Source organism: Hippopotamus amphibius, chromosome 8 (assembly GCF_030028045.1).
Source record: "Hippopotamus amphibius kiboko isolate mHipAmp2 chromosome 8, mHipAmp2.hap2, whole genome shotgun sequence".
Lineage (NCBI taxonomy): Eukaryota > Metazoa > Chordata > Mammalia > Artiodactyla > Hippopotamidae > Hippopotamus > Hippopotamus amphibius.
This window is the reverse complement of record NC_080193.1, coordinates 94,607,068-94,623,925: the sequence shown is the minus strand read 5'-3', so window position 1 is coordinate 94,623,925 and position 16,858 is coordinate 94,607,068. Positions and strand designations below refer to the sequence as shown.

Genomic DNA, 16,858 nt, shown 5'->3' with positions numbered 1-16,858 from the left:
CCATTCAATTAGTATGCACAAATTTCTAACATGTTAAAAGTCATTATTATATTATTACATGTATTTAATAAATGCCGATTTTATCTTTTCTAGACTCAGTAGTATTCTACCTCTTCTATAGAATATGTACTTATTATTTTAAAATTATACGTATGTGCATAAGACGGGTCATATTTACATATAGAGTTTGGTCTTGACTGCAAACAAATCAGAGATTTCATTCCCCAGTTCATACATTTAGCTGACATCAGACATTCAGGTTTGAATCCAATTTTATTCATGTAGAAGGAAATGGCTGAGTCAAATGGGAAATTACCGTTTCCTGTCACTCTGTGTAGCAACTGCTAAAGAACAACGGAAAAGAGGAAAGAAAATAAATGAAGGTTCTGCCCATGTTATACATTTAAGCCTTAAGGAAAACTTCATATCTGTGTATAGGAGAGAAATTTATTTCTTAACACAGAAATCTGCTCTCCTTCCAATCATGGTGAACTATGTTTTTGAACTGAGAAACAGAGAAATTTTTTTCTCTTCTTTGCCCCTCACACTAACTAACACCCTGACATTAGAATAAAGAAAATTAAGATCCATGGACACCTCCCAATAGCTACAAAAAAATTAGGTTTCACAATAGAATTCCTATTAGCTCCAACTGGGAAGATTATATGGGCAAGAAAAGTAATTTAGAGGACAAATTAGTAATCTGGAGGACAAATTGTGAAATTAAAAAAAAAAAGTTTGAAAGAATCTATTAAACTAGCCTAAAATTCATGCTGACTTTTGAACAATACAAGTTTTCTTAGAAAACAAATGCTGGAATCAGTCTATTTGGAAAAATATAGCTAAAAGAGTATATATAGGCAGATCTAAATTATTTTGGCTAAACATATTAGGTAAATTTTACTCTTTAAAATATTAAATTATATTTACTCCCATTTCTTTTTGGAGGAATTTTAAGGATGGATCAATTTGTAACTTAGGCAATGAATCATCTTGAAGTGTACAATGGACCACTGACAAATGGTTTTAGAATCATCTCTTTAACTAGTTCCAATTGTAAACCACTAGAATAGAAAGCCCTGGGAACCCTACACCTGAATTAAACTGCAAATCAATTAGAGCTCCAGAAGAAAATCTGACAGTAAAGAAAAATAGGCCAGCAAAACTCCAAGGAAGGTTTCAGATTTTGAAAAATAATGGTGGCTAATACTCAGTATTCAGGCTTTAAAAATGCAGTAACAGCAACAAAGTCTCAAATAAGCTTCTCCTTAGAAGAAGTCAGAGACTAAAATCTCTGCAGTAAAATGAAGTTAAACCAATGTTAACCTTTTCTGACTTGAGATTGTAAAGTCAAAATTTTTCCTTTGCTCTTCACCAGTAAAAGACTATCTTATTCAAAGAATTACCCTGACCTCTGCTCTTTGCCAATTCACTGCTGGTTTCACATGTTCGATACTATAAACAATCCAATTATCTAAGATGAAAATTAGAGGTCATGATCATGGCACATGTAGAACAGCAGCTTAGGAACCTGTGTAGGAAAGAAAGCACATGAGGATAGGAGACTCAAGTTCTTTCTTCCAAAAAGTAGAGATATTAAATATTAAACATGAGATTACTTCCTCCTACCCTCAGTATGGTGTAAGAACAAATGTTAAATCTTTTCTATCTGAGATTTTAAAATTGAGCATTTTTGAAATGACATTATTAGGGTGTTCTAACTATGAATGCATGTGTCTTTCCTTATTGTTTTTGCCTCAGATATTATCCAAAATTATAACACTTGGTGGACATGCTTACTCTACACTAAGCAGCATTTTCAGCACAAGTATTACCTCATTCTCATAACTGCTCTACGAAGTGAGTACTATTATTACGCTCATTTTCAGGGGGCACAGAGAGATTAAATAACTTGTTGAGGCCCACACAGTTGGTAAGTGAGAGAGCTGGGATTCGTACCCATTCAGTCTGGTTCTAGGGTCTCTATACTTGACAAAAACTGGCACCAAACTAAACATTTTATTTATTTTTATTTTTTATAAATTTATTTATTTATTTTTATTTATTGGCTTCATTGGGTCTTCGTTGCTGTACTCGGGCTTTCTGCAGTTGCAGAAAGCAGGGACTGCACTTCGTTGTCATGTGCAGGCTTCTCATTGCAGTGGCTTCTCTTGTCGTGGAGCATAGGCTCTAGGTACGCAGGCTTCAGTAGTTGTGGCACGTGGGCTCAGCAGTGGTGGCTCGTGAGCTCTAGAGCGCAGGCTCAGTAGTTGTGGTGCACGGGCTTAGTTGCTCTGCGGTAGGTGGGATCTTCCCAGAGCAGGGCACAAACCCACGTCCCCTGCATTGGCAGGCAGATTCTTAACCACTGAGCCACCAGGGAAGCCACAAACTATACATTTTAAATTATTAATTTATGGTGTCACTTCTGATCAGCATCAATACTGCATGATAGCTCACAGAACAGTTTTGAGTTTGCTTTATCATAACATTTTATATGTAAAACATTGGTTTTTTAAAAAATTCCCCCTTAATTAAATGAATACTAGTACTTGATCCTGAAAATGTGACATAAACCCTGATGATAAGGCAATAAAAATTTTCCATAAAGACAGCAAAAAATATTATTCATGATGGAATCTTCTCTTTATGGGTGTGATGATGAGGCACAACTACGGATAAAATGTCATGCTCCTCCCCACACCTCAAAATCAGGAGGAGTGCAAGTGACATTAAGCTGCAATGATGCGTGTGTTTGGAGAAGAAAGAGTGCAGAATGGTTTAAAGACCTGGCTCAGGCAGGCATCAGAGTTACCTGATACAGAATCCAGGCATTTCAACCTATTGCTATATCCTTTAGGACTTAGGTTGCTCCATTTTCCTCATCTATAAACTGGGAGAATAATGGGTCATACCTGCTAGGGTTTCAGTAAAGATTAAATAACACAAAGGATATAAAGCACCAAGCAGATGCCTGTTGTGTAAGACACGCTTTATCCACATGGACTCAACCATTACCAGTGTTATTCACCATGAAGTTCCTTCGCTCTAAACTCACTTACACTTTTTAGAATTTGTCAAGTTGTCTTTTAAAAACTGCTTGCCCAACTCGTTAGTAACAAGTCTGAAAGAAGGAATTCTCACACTTATCTTCTATCCTGGATCTGTAAAGCCCCAGGAAGGCATACGGCTTATACAAACATTCAATAATAATACGTTCTGCTCTGCTTACCAAATTCAACCAAGTCCTAAATGCAATACGTGCAGAGCGAAAATGGCTGATGATAAAAAGCAATTTTGGTGTTTAAATTTGTGTTTTTATTATATAAAATGTTGTAGAATGATGTACCAACAGAAGAATGGAAGGAAAACTTGGCATATGGATGAAATTTTTAAAAATATTTTCTTCCTCATATAGAAAAACATAGATTAGTGGTTCTAATATCTACTTACTCACTGTGTGAATTTAATCATGTGAATTTAATCATGAATTTAATCAATAATTTAATTTAAATTCTCTGTGACTCTATTTATCTGTGTAATGAACATACTAACGATTAGTTACCTCACAGGTTTGTGATGAGAAAAATTAATTACTGAATAAAATATACAGAGTGGCGGCTTACACAGACTAAGTGCTTGATGCTAGTCATAATTATTATTTATTCTACTTACTTTTACACTCTACACAGGTATAACACAAATGTAAATTGGTTATTTTTACAGCATCATACTCCGTCCCCCACTCCTACCACTTTGTCAATTAAAAAAAAAAAAGGATGCAGCCAAAACGAAAGTGGGTATTGGAGTAATTATGATGATGATATCTCATTTTAATAAATTCTCTCTTGGTGAGAATTGGAAGCAAACCAAAAGAAGCCACTAGGTTACTGAAATAGGTATTCGCAAAATGCTTGTGTTGACTCAGACCAAATTACTCATATCTTACAGACATTTCTGAAACAGTTCTTTGTTTCAAGGCTTTCGATCTATAGCTAATAAAAGAAGATTGTTTTTAAATACTCCATGTTCTAGGAATTGAGCCAGGGACTTTACATGAGCTATGTTATTTAATCTTTGCAAATCACTATGAGGAAGTTTATTGGCTTTCTATTGCTATAACTCATTACCACAAATGTAGTGGCTTAAAAGAATACAAATTTATTTTCTTTCCGCTCTGGACATCAGAAGTCAAAAATCAGTTTCTAAACTGGACTAAAATCAAGGTGTTGGTAGGCCTGCTTTCCTTTTGGAGATTCAAGGTGAAAACTTGTTTCCCTATCTTTTCTAGCTTCAGCTTGTGGCCCCCTTTCTCGATCTTCAAAGCATATCACTCCAACTCTGCTTCCATTTTTGTCTTCTCTCTCTTACTCTGATCCTTCTGCCTCCCACTTATGTGCATCCTCAGATTACACTGGCCTACTTGGATGATTCAGGATAATCTCCCCATCTCAAGATCTTTAATTGAATCACATCAGCACAATGCCTTTTATCATGTAAATTAACATGTTCACAGAAGCTGGGGATAGGACATAACATCTTTGAAGGCAGGGGACTGTTTTTTAGCCTATTACAGGTAGATAGTGTTATACTCATTTTGTAGATGAAGAAAAATGTGATAATTATTACCTCCATTAATACACTGAGAAACAAAAATTCAAAAAGGTTGAATAATTTACTCAAATTCACAAAACCAAAAAGCAGGCACCAGCGTACTTTTGACTCTAATGCTGTTTCCAATACACAATTCTGCCCCCAAGGTAGGAAAACAAGATAAAGGAAGGACTCCCTCCTTAAGGGTAGATTTTTTTTTCATTTTCTTTATGAATTAAAAATATTTATTAAATATATATTGAATAGCTACATATATGTAACACCCAGTTTTAGGTTCTGAGAAAAAATATGAATCGGACCAAATCAGTAACTACTAGGCACTCTCATATCCTCCCATATATTTGAATATTTATAACTCTGAAATCCATATTTACAGTCCTGACCAAATTCAACTACCAAATTGATAGTGCCATGTTTATGTTCAATAAATCTTTCAATTTGCCATTTCTGGAACTGAACTAGCCTTCTACACCTCAGACAACAGCACCACCATATCTCCCTTCCTCATCACCCAGTAATCAATAATCAAATACCTAAATTCATCTCAAAAATGTATCTTAATTCCATTCACTTCTCCTTATTTTCATTACCCCCAGACTTCTAACTGTTACCTTTATTTCCATTGTTGCATTGTCTAAATCTAATCTCCATACATAAACTGGCATGATCTCTTTAGAAAATAAATTAGATTATATCACTTCCAGGGCAAAATACTTCAATATCCACTGCATTTATAATGAAATCCAAATTTCTCAGGCTACACAGTGTTACCACATACCCTGCTCTGTTTAGCAGATTTGTGTGCCTGTTGTCTCGGCATCTAGTAACAGAGCCTCCTTTCAGTCCTAAACTTGTTCATCTGGATGACAGATTACATGGTCACCATATATATAGGGCTCTGTTGTGATCTTCCCTCTGCCTAAATTTTTTCCCATAGCCAAGGTCTCCCTCGGGACTCTGTGGGGTATGCCCTTAAGTCTCCCCTTAATTATTTTTCTTCAAAATCTAAACCGAAAGTGCTTAATCCTATACCCAGTTGTTTTATTTGTTGAACGTTCGTTCCTACAGTGAGGGTGTACAGAGACACTTCAGTCTGCATAGCACCCTGACACACGGTAGGTGTCCACACATATTTATTAAAAGATTAATGACTAAATAAATACGCCATACAGAGAATTATATAAACACGTGGTATAACATTTACATAATACAACTGTGTTCGATATTCCAATGACCAAACTAACACAGAAAAGAAGGAAGTTACTGTTTACAGAGAAAAGAGGTTGACTTCACAAGGGGAGGAAGCCCAATCAGTGTTGATGGATGAAAAAGATCATGTTATGTGAATCAAGAAGCTATGAGAAAAGATTTCAAAACAGAGGGAATGTCATTTGCAAAGGCAAAAAGGTTTAAAACAGTGTGATTATTCAGGGAACTCAAAGTAGTTTCTATTATTAGAGTGTACAGTCTTGCATAAGTGATATATTAATGACATGAATCCCTAAGGACAAAACCTAAATTATGGAGAAGGCTGGAGGAAATATAGAGAAGAGCTAAGAAATTCCAAACAGTTTTGTTTTCATTTATAGTGCTAGGATGATTTGAGAATTTCTATTGCATATTTAGTTCACCTTATAAATTATAGAAGTTCTTAGATAAGTAAATCAGTTTTTGAAGAGTGATATTTCAAACTTCATTACCATAAAGAATCCTCTCAGTTGTGAGTTTGTCATGTAATATTCACAAAATTGTAACACATGGTCTATAAGGAAACTATATTGAGATTTATGGTACAGAAAACTAAACTGAGCTTTTCCCTCAAATAATTTTTTGGTTTTGCATTTTAAGAATTATCTCAGATTTCTGCTTCGGGTGATGTATTTTTATTCATTCTTAGATTGTAAAAAAAAAATAGACTAAAAATATTGGATTAACATTCTTGGCATTTATATTATACAAATGCTAAAATGATCAGATCTGTAAATTTATAGAACATCAGGTCATATTTTGATGTAAATAAGAGTCGACATAGTGAATTAAAACTCATCTCAGATTTATTTATCTTAGAGAACATTTTCAAGAAATATTCTTGGTATAGATAATCTTAAATGGTTTCTTTGAACTTAAAATATGTGCACCAAAGTTGCAAACTGCTGGACTACAGGATACGAAAGCTTTGTTTGGCTCCCAGAGTGCTTCAAAAGTTTAAGCCAAGGTTTAAATTTAGAGAAAAATCCAGAATTCTGGCCCCTCCTGAAAGTTTTGAAGATCCGATAACTCTGGTGGAAAAATCCATAGTCCCCAAGAGGGGAGTAAATGTTTTCTAGTTCACATAAAACCATCTCCTTCCATCACCCCCAGTACTGAAATCCACACTACTTTCCTCACATACGTTTTATGCCTAAGACCTTGTGCCAGACATACAAAACAAAAAACAAACAATCCCCCCCAAAAAAACAGAAACAACACCACCACCACCAACAACAAAAGAACCATTAAAGACCAATGAAGAGCTTTCAAAATGTCTAGGAAAATATTTAGAATCTGATCCTTTGTAATTCTGAGAATTGAACATACACGCTATGCTAATAAAATCTTCATCTAAAAATCGAACAATTCAAACCTTCAATCTTTTCTTTCTTGAATTTTGTTTGTTAACTAAACTATATCCAAACAACAACAACAAACGAAAAAAGCAAATCCAGTATAACAATTTTTCCTCCTGACCAGTAAGTTTTTTGTTTTGGCTTCTGGTCAATATAACACAAACAGCACAGTGGTTTGAATGTAAATACCTCCCTATAACATATCTTTCAGTATAGCAAATATAATGTATTTTATTTCAGTAGATTGACTACCCAAACTGTTCTAGATTAGGAGATGTAAAGGCAGAAGTGTGGGCACTTACCTTAGCTATCTGGACACACCAATTAAGCAACAGCTGTGATCCAATGTTATCCTTGTGTTCATGGACATAATCCAACAGGCAGCCATGGGGCATAAGCTGTGTAACCAGCTGAATGGTTGGGCTCAAACACACACCCAATAACCGGACCAAGTGTGGGTGGTCCATACTTGCCATGATCAGAGCTTCCTAAAAGAAAAAAATGTAACACCATTATTTAAACTCAAAGTTCTTTACCATTATAGTTACTTGCACTGTACTAATGATGTTGATAATGATTTTGAAAATGTACTCTCACTCAATGGAGTCAATTAGAAGTGAAAAGACATTATTGTAGCTATTATATTCCTAAAGTGATTTTAAACTCAAGTGAAATTAAATGAAAAATAAACTATACCTTTATTAGAATGGGAAATGTTATGGAATAACTGCATATAAAATTAATAGCAGTATTTTCTCTTTTGTAATATGAAAAATATTAGATTTTATTTACTGCCAAGTTGAAATTCAATCCTAACCTATACCGTAGATTTTTAACCTTTGATCTTTGGTTCTAGAATCCAGTAATCTATACAAATGCAGTTATTTGCATAAGGTGGCTCAAAGTGACAAACAAGGTGATTCAAAGTTAACTCATTCATTATTAGTGTGGATTCAGACAGCATACACAGGTGTAATTTATAAATTATAAATATCAATATAAACAATTACAAACAATATGCCTATTGTGAATTTATGCGGAAAAAATAACATTTAGGAAGACATTTTGCTCCATAACTTTGCTTTTACTCAAATTTATTTCATTTTCAAAATTTTATAAGTGCTGTCGTATTCATAGAACCATAACATTTGAGACTAGATGAGGTTGTAAAAATTCGTCTACTCCAATTTTGTCATTTCATGACATGAGGAAACAGTTCTAACTTCTTTTTCATAATCATAAAGGCAGCTTTGCTTAATGGAGATAAAGTGTGGACATATGATGGCTATTTAGTGCATCCTAAAGTTAGCCTTCAATCAAAAGTTATTTCAAGTGTCTTTACTCCAATTTGAAACTGATATGACCTTACACACACACACACACACACACACACACACACAGTGGGTGACACATATACGGCAATTTATTATCAGTTTACCTACATGCTTCTCAAATAATTTTTATAGCTTTGAACATTTTCAAACAAACAACTGAGGACAGAAGCTATATTGAGCTTCTCTTTAAGACGGTGTGGCAGACTGATACACACATTTACTTCCATTTCCTCTCGATTCCACCGTTTTAACAATAAAGTAATTAATAAAATGCCAGAAAACAACATTCACGAGAAGAGGCAATGAGGATGGAACACTAAAAGTAGGAAGTGGCTTACTAGTAGTAACTGACTTACTAGTAGTAACTGACTTACTAGTAGTAACTGACTTAGCAAACATAAGAAACCTGAAGCCTAACTTAGCAGGGCAGAAACTGAAGGAAAAAAAAATCCAGTTTACACCACTGATGTACACACCAAAGGCTCAGTAGTGTTACACCACAAACTGCTGTACATAAATGGAGCAGGAGGGACTGACTTCAGGATTGTTTCCAAGTCCATTTAGGAAGCACTTCGACTACGAATCTCCTTCTCCCCTTCACCCTTAGGAGAGGCTAAACCAAAGGGATTGTGGACTATGAATATCAAGCAATGGAAAGATAAGTACTCTGGTGAAATTAGTAGGATCATGTAAATTTATATATGGTGAAAATCGGGGCCACCCTCCAGTTGCTTTGCCCAGATGGAGCTGTGACTTCAAAATTCTGAAAGTTTTGTTTAAACCTCAAATTCTACATCCAGCAAAATATGAACCAAGTGATGACATACACACATCTGTTCTTAAAAAAGATTATCTCACATGTTTCCTTTCTCTGTTAGATATGCTCATTTAATAAAAGGTGGACGGAGGTTAAAATAAAAGTATATTCAGTTGAGAAAACAAGGAAATGACAGTGAAGGGATACTCCAGAATAAAAGCTGTACAGGTGCCTGATATAGTAGCTAGTCCAGACTGGAGTAGGACATTTTGCTCTGAAAAAGATGATGTAAGAAGATGGAATGGATATAAAACTTAATGAGTTTAAGATACATTAAGAGTATATATGTTTTTCTATCAGAATTTGAAGGTAAAATTAGTGTTAGATACACAGAAAACTAAGCAAAAGCAAAATAAAGAAATGAATTTGAGGTAAAAACTAGATATACATAAGAAAACATTTACTATAAAGCACAGCTGGGAGTAGTTATATAAGCATAACAACATAAACATGAAACATTAATATAAGCAAACATCATATGACTATATTGGAAAATGAAGGAAAGAGAGATATATTTCTACAGGGTGACAATGGGGAAAAAGTGAAGGTACATTCCTGTTGTTCACAGCAAAAAGTTAGTATATGACGCATAAAACTGAAAAATCGAGTTGACAGTATAAGCATATTATTTAGATATAGAGTTAAGTAAAAAAAGAAATTGCTGAAAAATTGAAAGTGATTACTTTGGGCAATGGAAAATGGGGATGGGGAAGGCACAAGAGGGTCACTGGAGACTGCTGTCTTTCACCATTACTAGTCTTATAGAAGCATTTGACTTTTATTACTATCTTAAAGCTATTTGGGAAGACATTATTCACTTTTAACTTCCACTACTGTGTCAGTAGTGTTGAGCTCAGCTGAGTCTAAAGATTATTCATAATTACGGGGTAAGTCTGATGGAGTATATGGATTTTATTGGATCCAGCCAGGGTCTTACATGAAATACAGCATTTTATTTTTTGAAGAAAGAAGAGTGGGGCCGTATGAACACAAGTCTGGGGAAAGGAGAGATATGAGGCCAAATAGAAGAAATAAGCTGGTAAAGGGATTTCAGCCTAACTCAAAAGACTTTATTTTTTAGTCTTTTGTGGGCAGAAGCTGACATTGTTTTTCAGGTGGCTTCCAAGTAGCTTCAAGTCCTCCAATTCTTCCTTCTCCAGCAGTCCCAGGCAAGCAGATAAGGCAGAGAACAAGGGAGAGCACCAGTTTCTTTGCCTCCTTGCTGAACCCACCACCATACAACACCTGGAGGACTGGCAGCCCAGGAGCCACTGAGAGGCACCACCTCCAGCAAGGACAGCGGCATCCTCAGGTGGTACCAGTCAGTGGTGCCAAGGTAGACCTCTCAGTGGCTCATAGAGAAGAGAAGCTCCACATGGAGACCAGACCTGATGTGAAAGGACACTGTAGATACCACAGGATGACTGCAACTGGGAGACTGGTTTGTAAGCTCATCTGAGACATGCAGCCCTTCCCAAACTATTTGGGAAGACTTCCATTAAAGTTGGAGTTTTTGCACAATCAGTAAAGCCAGAAATGTGAGTTATTGCTACTAATATGGCTCTATTTGGATCCATAAGGTGGAAACATTTCCTGTATATTTCAGTCAACAGTTGAAATAAAGTAAACTAATGTAATTATAAGGAGAGTACAAATAGAAATGTTAGCCAAGTTACATTATCTATTATTTAATCTAGTATTTTATTAATTAATTAAATAGTAATTAACATTAATATTAAAAGTGTAAACCAGAGGGTTTCTTCACTGAATTATGACATGCACACATATAAATACATGCATAGACACCAACAAATAAGCAAAACATAGTTAAGTATCTAACTCAATCAAGTACCAAACTAGATATTTAATTAGATATTAAATATTACATATCTGATTAAATTAAATGTATGCTAATTGCATTCTCTCTATTTCTCTTCTGGTGGCTCTAGTCTTTCATGTCCATCAAAGTGACCTAGGTTTATCATTATAAGGGCAGCTGTCCAAGCCCCACTCCCAGATAATCAGCTCTAGAAGTGAATCAAGAATCTACATTTGTAGCCAGCTCCCCAGGTGAAGCTACTGTAGGAAATATAGAACTTTGAGAACCTCTAGAACATCTTCATCAAATGTATGTCTCTATCATCCATTTATCCACTGTAAAGGAAGTAGCATGCAACAGGTTTGATCCTCATTGTAACTCTAGGAAGCAGTCCAAGGAGGCAGCTACTCTGACTGTAACATAAGCAAACCAAGGCTGAGCAGAATTACTGCCCCAGGTCATATGATGAGTCAGCAGCAGGATCAGTGTTAAGACTCAGGTGTTCTGATTCTTAGCACAGTGCTATTTCTTAGGACAGTAAAAATACTGCAATTTTAAAATTTCAGTTTTATCAGCACTTAGAACTGTAGATGCTTATCTTGTTAACAAAAAGACGGTGCCAAACACCTGACTTTAGCCACACCTGAATGAACTCGGTGAAATTATGTTGATACTTCAGTTCCTGAGGAACAACTCAAACGGCAAATTTGCACCTACAGGTAAACTGCCATCACTTACAATATGCTTTCAGAAAATGCCAAAGAAAATATATTTTTCTGATTTCCTGTGAGTATTATTTGTTACAAGCCATTTCCTAAAATACAGCACATGGTGAAATTTAAGGTACAAGAAAGATTTTAAGGTTATTTCAGGCCTTCTTTTTCACGATGAAATACATAAACAATTTTTTTTTCTTTTACAATTCAAGGAGTAATGATATATCCATTCTAAATATGCATGTGAAAAGTTTACATCAGAAGAGTGTAAAAAAGTTGCATGAAAGTTCTCTTTTAAAAAATCTATTAGTAAGTCCTGGCAAAAAAGCTGGGGTTGTATTAAGGAAAATTGCTCATCACACTACAAAGAGTATTCGAAACCAAATTGCAGAGTATTTGCATAATAGTTCTCTTTTTTTGAGAAAGAAAAGATGAACACGACACTAATTGTAGGTTTTATTTTTTTCATAAAGGAAATAGCAGATGGCATTTTTGGGGGATAGGGGAAGAAATAAAGAGAAGAGAATGTGGATTCATTTAGAGTGATGAGTGGGATGGAAAAGGAAAAAAATCCAATATTTTAATAATGGAGTGTTGGGTTTCAATAAATTACTCTGTGGTAAAATTAATAATGTCCTCTGTTACCTATCTCTGTGTGGGGTCTATGGAAGCAATTTTGGAATCTTTGCTGCTGTCACTAGACAATGTCACCGAAGGCCACTGGAATACATACAAGTTGACAGGTGCATTATCTATTTTTCCAGAAATGAAATTATTTTCTGTGTTTGTTTTCCCTTTTGCTTTACAAATTTTTTCCTGTAGGTGAATTGAATAGTTTTCTCATTGGACAGAAGGAAGGATGTAACAGGTGTTACACTGAAAACTCTAAAGCAGGAACATTTTTCTTTACGAGTTCTGGTTTGAGTAAGTACATTTTTTTAAACTATCAAGGGATGACCAGGGAATAGATAAAAAGCTCTGAAGCATGTGTGCCATTATTCTCTAGCCTATGCTATTTGTATCTCTATTTCATTCTGAAGGAAAGACATTTCTGTACAATAATAAAAGTGAGCAATACTGTTTGTCACACTAAGGCATCATTTTGCCCAGCCTTCAGATATTTATACCTTGCCACTTAAACTTGTTTTCTCACTCATATTGGTTAATAGTTTCACAAAAAGAAAAAAAAAAAACATATGGTCATTGAAAACTTATGGGCTATTCTGTTTTTGAAAAATGTTAACTTCAGCCAAACTTTCACTGTTTCATTATGTCTATGGACCATTAATTCAATACCCTCCAGCTGAAAATGGGGAAAATCTCATTGCATCAGGGATAAGGAAGATAAAAAAGGGGGACAGAGAAAAGGAAAGGATAAACAATTAACATAGGCATATAAAATTGTGCTTAATGCAACAACCAGCAGATTTGTGAATGCTTAAAACAAATGCTTCTCCTAAAGACAGAGGGGGCGATGGTGATGAAGAGAACAAAGAAGATAATGGTGATGGCAGTGATGAAAAATGAGATAAAATTATTGGTCCATAATAGTGTTTTACAAATCTGTTTTGCTGCAGATGGTACCCAGATAATAAAATAAATGAAATCTGCATCTGTTCCCTCATGTCTAGAATAAATAATAATTTACTAGTGCAAGTAGGTGAGCAGTAATTAGACTGAATTAATATGCCATCAGTTTAAGTGTGTCTGTATTGCTCAGTGACACTCCTTTCCAATCCTTGGTATCATTTTTGTGAACTTGAACAATCAAATCAGGATCCTTCTAACTTTTGGAGTCAGCAGTTTTCCATCTCTGTTCTCCATCATTCACCCATTTGCTGGCTGAATCTTAGATTTAGATATTACTTAACAGGGCCACCCAATTTAAGAACTTGGTGAATAATTTTATACAAGGTAGAATTTTACTTTCTGACTGTGTTTTCTACCTTCCCCTAGTTATACTGAATTTCCCTCCGTCTTTATTACATTTTCCTATTCCTTTGGTATGCATTTATTCACTTAAAATATTTATTGGGGACCTGCTATGTGCCTAGTGCTGTGATTGAAGCTTCTCTATCCTCATGAAGCTTTATTCTACTGGGAGAGGCAATCAATATACAGGAAAACCAAATAAACATGAAACAGATGTTGAATAAGTAGAAATTGCATTAAGGGTTAGGAAGAAAATAGAGTATTGCAATAGATAATAAAATGGTGGTGGCAGAGCTATTTTAAATAAGGGTAGTCAAACATGTGCCCTGAGATCTGAATTATGAGAAGCCAGATAGACAAATATGAGGAAACAGACTAAGAGCTTGGCAAATTTTGGAAGCTCTGAGAAGACCTACATCTGGAGTTTAGCAAGGGCTGCAATGGCATGAGATAAGACTGGAAATGTAAGTAGGGGCCAGATCATGAAAGCCCTCACAGTCATGGAAAGAAGACTGGATTTATTTTTAGTAATTTAATTTTTTAATGCCTGTTTTCTGTTCTGCTTCACTTACCACTCTCTCTTAGCCTGAACTCCAATGTTAACTATTATAATAAAGCATTTACCATCATCCTATAATTTTTCCCCCTGATATTCCCATTTTGACACGTCTTAGCTAAAGGCAACTCCCATCATTTGAATTCTCAAACTTTCAATTGTTAGAGAAAAGCATGCATTCATGGAAATTTGTCAAATCTTCTGACTTGATTCTCCAAAAATAGCCCTCTGTTTTAGTTTTTAATTTCTTATTCACTCTTTATGACACTTATTATGACCTGTATCTCGGAGCAGGAAAACAAAACAAAACAAAACAACACTTTCTACCTTTTACAATATTTACTCTGTAAAATATACTCTTGACATCTTTCCATTGTTGTTCCCTTGAATCATTTTACCTTTGTTTATTTCCTTATGACTCCATATTGGCACATTCACTGTACCCACAAGTATATTTAGATGTCCTATATTCTAAAAATGAAAGTTCCTTCAATTTTGCCATTTCTCTACTTTGAGAATATCTGCTGTTCTCATTGGCTATTTCTTCATTTTATAGTCCTTCACTCCTTAGGGCTCTAGTTTATCTGCAACTTTCCTGCATTCTAACTATTCAAAGCACTCTTGAAAAAGTCACCAGTAACCTCTTTATCACTAGTCAACAGGTTATTCCCTCATTCTTCACATTTTCCTGAGTTTCTGCATGCTTTTACCTCCCTGACCACCCTTCTCTTTGAAAATCTCTGTGATTGATGATGACATTTTATTCTATCCTGAACCTTCAGTCTCTCTGAGTATTCTTATTACAGGTATTGGCACCTGCTTTTCCCTACCATACCTTAAATGTGAAAATGCTCTCATGGCTTTGTCCCTAATATTCTTTGCTTTCGTCTGTAACCTCTTGCATCCTTATATCTTACAACTTTAAGAAATATGAGAGTTATCAAAAACATATGGAGTCAACTGCACAATTCTGTGGTTTTTTCAGGTTTCATAACATTGCTATTTAAAAGATGGAAAGCAAAATCCATCATGATCATATCCAAAATATCTGTCAAAATATCCAAACATGAGGATTATGCTGTGCCCATATCCCAACCTTTCTTTTCAGCTCCTGTAATTTCAACCATCATCTCTAAGCAGAAGCTGATGGCTATTTATATATGTATATTTCCCCTATCATAGTACCTATCCCATTTTCATTAGACTTATTTGTTAAATGTCTACCATCTCTAGTGATATTTCTGAAAGTAGTAATATTAGCTGATAATATTATCAAATTCTTGTAGAACATATGGCTTATAGTAAGAAAGCAATGCAGTTTTATTAATAAATAAACAGAATCTGTACTATATCCCCCCCCTCATCCTACCTCATCCCAGGAATCAATTCATATTTCAAGTGCATTCTGGTCATTTTGATATAGGTAACCTATTGGATCTCAAATTTAAAACACAAAGTAAATTTCTCCATAAAAGCTTGTCTGCTAACTTTACTAATTTTGTAAATTTCAGAAACATTTTCTAATTTGGTTTTTAAACCTTGGATTCATATATGGCATTGTCTTTTCTAATGTTTTCCATTCCGCTCCATATCTAATATTGTACCGAGTCCCATTTACTATTTATTCCAAAGTAGCTCAAATCTATATCCTTCCATGTATTTTTAACCCAAAGCCTAGTTAAGTTCAGACTCACATTGCTGCTGCAAAAAGAATGCTGATTTTTCCATTAACTCCAGCCTGTTTTTGCTATAACTTACAAAAAAAAGAAAAAATCCTTGGCATTTTTTGGAGTGCTACATTGACAGCCTTAACCTTGCAAGAACTCAATAAACATTTGTTGAGTTAAATGTGATATGTTGAAAACTGCAGTACATTATGTAATAAAGAAGGTTAGATTATACTCCCAGCTATGATACTAGAGATCTGTGGCATTAACCTGCATATTTCTCTTTGCCTTTCCAGATCCATTTTCCATCCTTCTTCACTTTGCCATGTGCCCTGCAAAACTGACCCAAATGAATGACAACAGGCTACCTTGTCTCTGTATTGGTTTCATTTGCGTTCAGACAATAAAAAGAAGCAGCAGAAGACGAAAGAGAGGAGAGAGTGAAGTTGGTATTTGACCCTCACCCCCCCACTTCCCTGCAGCCCTCTACATAGAGTCCCAGCGGTAAACGACCTCTTGCTCCTTCAGGCTTAGCAGTTCTGTTACTCGTCTTGAGATACTTCAGCAATCTATGCTGGTGTTCTTCAACCCTGCCCATACGTTTATAAAAACCACTTTGCTAAACTCTCTTCCATTATTTCAACTTAATATAGCATGGGTTTCCTGTTGGGGTTCTTCTGATGCAATAAATTTGGGCAAGTCGCAAAATCTAAAACTTATTTTTTAAATAAGAGAGTAATTCACTGCTGAGCAAAAAATGGCATGCGTGCTATACCAACACTCCTTCCCCTTGCCCA

At 35.2% G+C, this 16,858-nt stretch overlaps 1 protein-coding gene across 1 annotated transcript in view; it reads right to left on the bottom strand.

Moving 5' to 3' along the window:
- Positions 1 to 16,858, bottom strand: part of ERBB4 (erb-b2 receptor tyrosine kinase 4) — a 1,095,516-nt gene that overhangs the window by 162,229 nt on the left and 916,429 nt on the right. Inside the window, exon 21 of the mRNA XM_057744756.1 lies at positions 7,523 to 7,708. Within this exon, the coding sequence (XP_057600739.1) occupies positions 7,523 to 7,708 (186 nt within the window). The remainder of the gene's footprint in view (positions 1 to 7,522; positions 7,709 to 16,858) is intronic.